We start from the raw sequence: 3,151 nt of genomic DNA on the forward strand, positions 1-3,151 counted from the left end.
CCCTTTCTCCCTGGAGGGTAGGAGCCCGAGGGCTCCTGCTCCCACGGCCCCCTCCCCTGGGCCGGCTGTGAGGGAGGCCAGACAAACAGGCCTCTCAGCGCAGACACTGAGCCCTTTCATGCTGCAGCCCGGCTGCTCTGTGCTCCCGTGGCAGGGCTGGCAGGGTGGGGGGCCGGGGGTGCAGTGGCAAATAACTCATCCCTGACAGCCCCCAGGATGGGTCTGCTGTGGAAGACCAGGATCTGGGGGCGGGGGGCCACTCACTGACACCCCCGACCTTGTGTCCCACCGCACCAGATTCTCGGCTCTCCACCACGCCGCCCTGGGGGGCAGCCTGGAGCTCATAACCTTGCTGCTGGAGGCTCAGGCAACCGTTGACATCAAGGACAGCAATGGTGAGAGGCCAGTGTACCCGCACCCCAGACCCTGTGGTCAGAGTTTGCCCCTGCTACAGCGTAGCAATGCTAATAGATGTTGGCATAGCTTCTCTGAACTTGCAAATGCTTTACCTCTTCAGTCTTCACAGCCTTCTGGGGTAGTGGGTGGTACTGACATCCCATTATCCAGGTAAGGAAGTTGAGGTTACATCACCGTTACAAGGTCACCAGATCATCCGTGGTGGACAAGGTGGGATTCTGGCTTCAGCCCCAGCCAGCCAGACCTCTCCCTGACCAAACCCGGGTGAAGCCAGCTTCGCTTCTCCCCTCCAGCTGGGGTGGCTCCAGACTCTGCTCAGTTCCCTCCTCCGGCCCCACGCCATCCCTCGACCTCCTTTAGAAACCCCTTCCCTCTGGCAGGCATGCGCCCGCTGCACTATGCAGCCTGGCAGGGCCGGCTGGAGCCCGTGAGGCTGCTACTGCGGGCCTCTGCGGCCGTGAACGCCGCCTCGCTGGATGGGCAGATCCCGCTGCACCTGGCTGCCCAGTACGGACACTATGAAGTGGTACGTGACCCTGCCAGCCTACAGGGGTGCGGGGGCAGGGATAGGGGGGCTGGCACCGGGGGGGGGGGCGTCCAGGCCACACCTCTCACTTGGCTCCCTCCACCCCAGTCAGAAATGCTCCTCCAGCATCAGTCCAACCCGTGCCTGGTTAACAAGGCCAAGAAGACGCCCTTGGACCTGGCCTGCGAATTTGGACGCCTCAAGGTGGGGCCTGCTGCCCTGGGGTACTGGGTTCTGGGTGTCTCTGGGGTCTCAGGAGCAGGCCCTACCTGAGTGCTGGTTGCTGCAGGTGGCCCAGCTGTTACTGAACAGCCACTTATGTGTGGCACTGCTGGAGGGTGAGGCCAAGGACCCGTGTGACCCCAACTATACCACACCCCTGCACTTGGCTGCCAAGAACGGCCACAGAGAGGTCATCAGGTACCCACCGGGGCCCCCCCAACATCCTCATCCTCTTCCGCTGGGACTGGCGACATCCCCTCAGTGCCCTGCCCTGCTGCCCTCTTCACCCTCGCTCTGGATCTCCCAGCCCCCAGCAATCGGCTTCCTCTCCTTCCCCACCCCCTGCCCTCTGCCCCAGTAACTCACCCTCCCCTCCACAGGCAGCTCCTGAGAGCTGGGATCGAGATCAACCGCCAGACCAAGACAGGCACGGCACTCCACGAGGCCGCGCTGTATGGCAAGACCGAGGTGGTGCGGCTGCTCCTAGAGGTGCATGTGGACCCCTGGTCAGCCCGCGGGTGTGGACGGGTCCCCAGCAGGTGCCGGGTCCAAGACCGGCTGGGGAGGCAAGGGAGGGGGTCTCCACTGGCAACGTGGTGTTTTGCATATGGGTGGGGGCTGTGCAAAGTGGCTGGAGAGCAGACGGACCTGGTTCAAGCCCCCGTTCCGCCTTTTACTAGCTGAGTGACCTTGAGCTCATCCTTGACCCTATCTCTGAGCTTCCACTTCCTCATCTGTAAAATCTGAAAATAGTAACTACCTGCTGGGTAGCTGTGAGAATCGGGAGACGCGACAAACCAGGTGCTCAGCGCAGGCTTACCCCGCACTGTGCACCCAGGGTGGGGTGGACGTGAACATCCGGAACACGTATAACCAGACGGCACTGGACATCGTGAATCAGTTCACCACCTCCCAGGCCAGCCGGGAAATCAAGCAGCTACTGCGGGGTGAGCGTGTGGGGGAGAAGACCCAGCCCAGGGAATCCGGAGCCGCTCCAGAGGGTCCCAGGAAGCGGAGCAGGAGAGGATGCCACGCTCCTGGGCCCCGGGCTGGTCTGGGGGGTCATGAACAGGGGACTGGAGGGGTGGGAAGATGCCCTAAGGACCCTCAGATGACACCTATCCTCCTCCTTCTTTTAGAGGCCTCAGGGATCCTGAAGGTCCGAGCACTCAAGGATTTCTGGAACCTCCACGATCCCACTGCCCTCAATGTCCGGGCAGGGGACGTCATCACGGTGAGGACCCAATGCAGGCATTCCTTTGAGAACACAAGTGATTGCTGTCACCTCCTTGAGCACCTACAGTGGATCAGGCTCTGTGTTAGGGTCTTTATATGCACGATCTCGTTGAATTCTTCCCAATCCAGGTAAGGTAGGTGCTCTTTACCATTTTCTTTTTGGAGCTGACAAAATTGAGGCTTAGAGAATGAAAGCAGTTTGTCCAAAGTCACAAGCTAGCAAGCAGTGGAGCTGGGATCTGAACCCAGGCTGACTCCAGACTCTTGTTAGTATGCCCCGGAGGCACCCAGGGGATTGGGCTGGAGGCTGGCGGCAGGGCCAGAACTGTGGGCCAACTTGGGCACCAGAGGCCAGCTCCCCGGGGGGAGGGGAAGAGCTGGACCGCAGCTGCAGAGCTGGGCACTTGGTGCAGCACGTGACCGTGGCATCGTCCGTCCCCCTGCCCATCTGCCACAGGTGCTTGAGCAGCATCCCGACGGCCGCTGGAAGGGCCACATCCACGAGAGCCAGAGGGGCACGGACCGTGTGGGCTACTTTCCCCCGGGCATCGTTGAAGTGGTCAGCAAGCGGGTGGGCGTCCTTGCACCCCGCCTCCCCTCTGCGTCCACCACCCTGCGCCCAGGCCTCTCCAGGACACCACAGACCCCTGCTGATGACTCCCTGCACCCCCTTACCTATGGCCAGCTGCCTCGGGTGGGCCTCAGCCCAGACAGCCCAGGTACCTCCTCGTGGGGGGGGGGGGGGGGGGG

General features: G+C 62.2%; 1 protein-coding gene across 2 annotated transcripts in view; it reads left to right on the forward strand.

Moving 5' to 3' along the window:
* Positions 1-3,151, forward strand: part of CASKIN2 (CASK interacting protein 2) — a 12,355-nt gene that overhangs the window by 4,412 nt on the left and 4,792 nt on the right. For both annotated transcript variants that reach the window (XM_007454346.1, XM_007454347.1), the window contains exons 3-10: positions 298-395; positions 798-943; positions 1,052-1,147; positions 1,233-1,363; positions 1,546-1,654; positions 2,004-2,112; positions 2,305-2,399; positions 2,859-3,120. In XM_007454346.1, the coding sequence (XP_007454408.1) occupies positions 298-395; positions 798-943; positions 1,052-1,147; positions 1,233-1,363; positions 1,546-1,654; positions 2,004-2,112; positions 2,305-2,399; positions 2,859-3,120 (1,046 nt within the window). The remainder of the gene's footprint in view (positions 1-297; positions 396-797; positions 944-1,051; positions 1,148-1,232; positions 1,364-1,545; positions 1,655-2,003; positions 2,113-2,304; positions 2,400-2,858; positions 3,121-3,151) is intronic.

Source organism: Lipotes vexillifer, unplaced genomic scaffold, assembly GCF_000442215.2.
Source record: "Lipotes vexillifer unplaced genomic scaffold, Lipotes_vexillifer_v1.1 scaffold518, whole genome shotgun sequence".
NCBI lineage: Eukaryota > Metazoa > Chordata > Mammalia > Artiodactyla > Lipotidae > Lipotes > Lipotes vexillifer.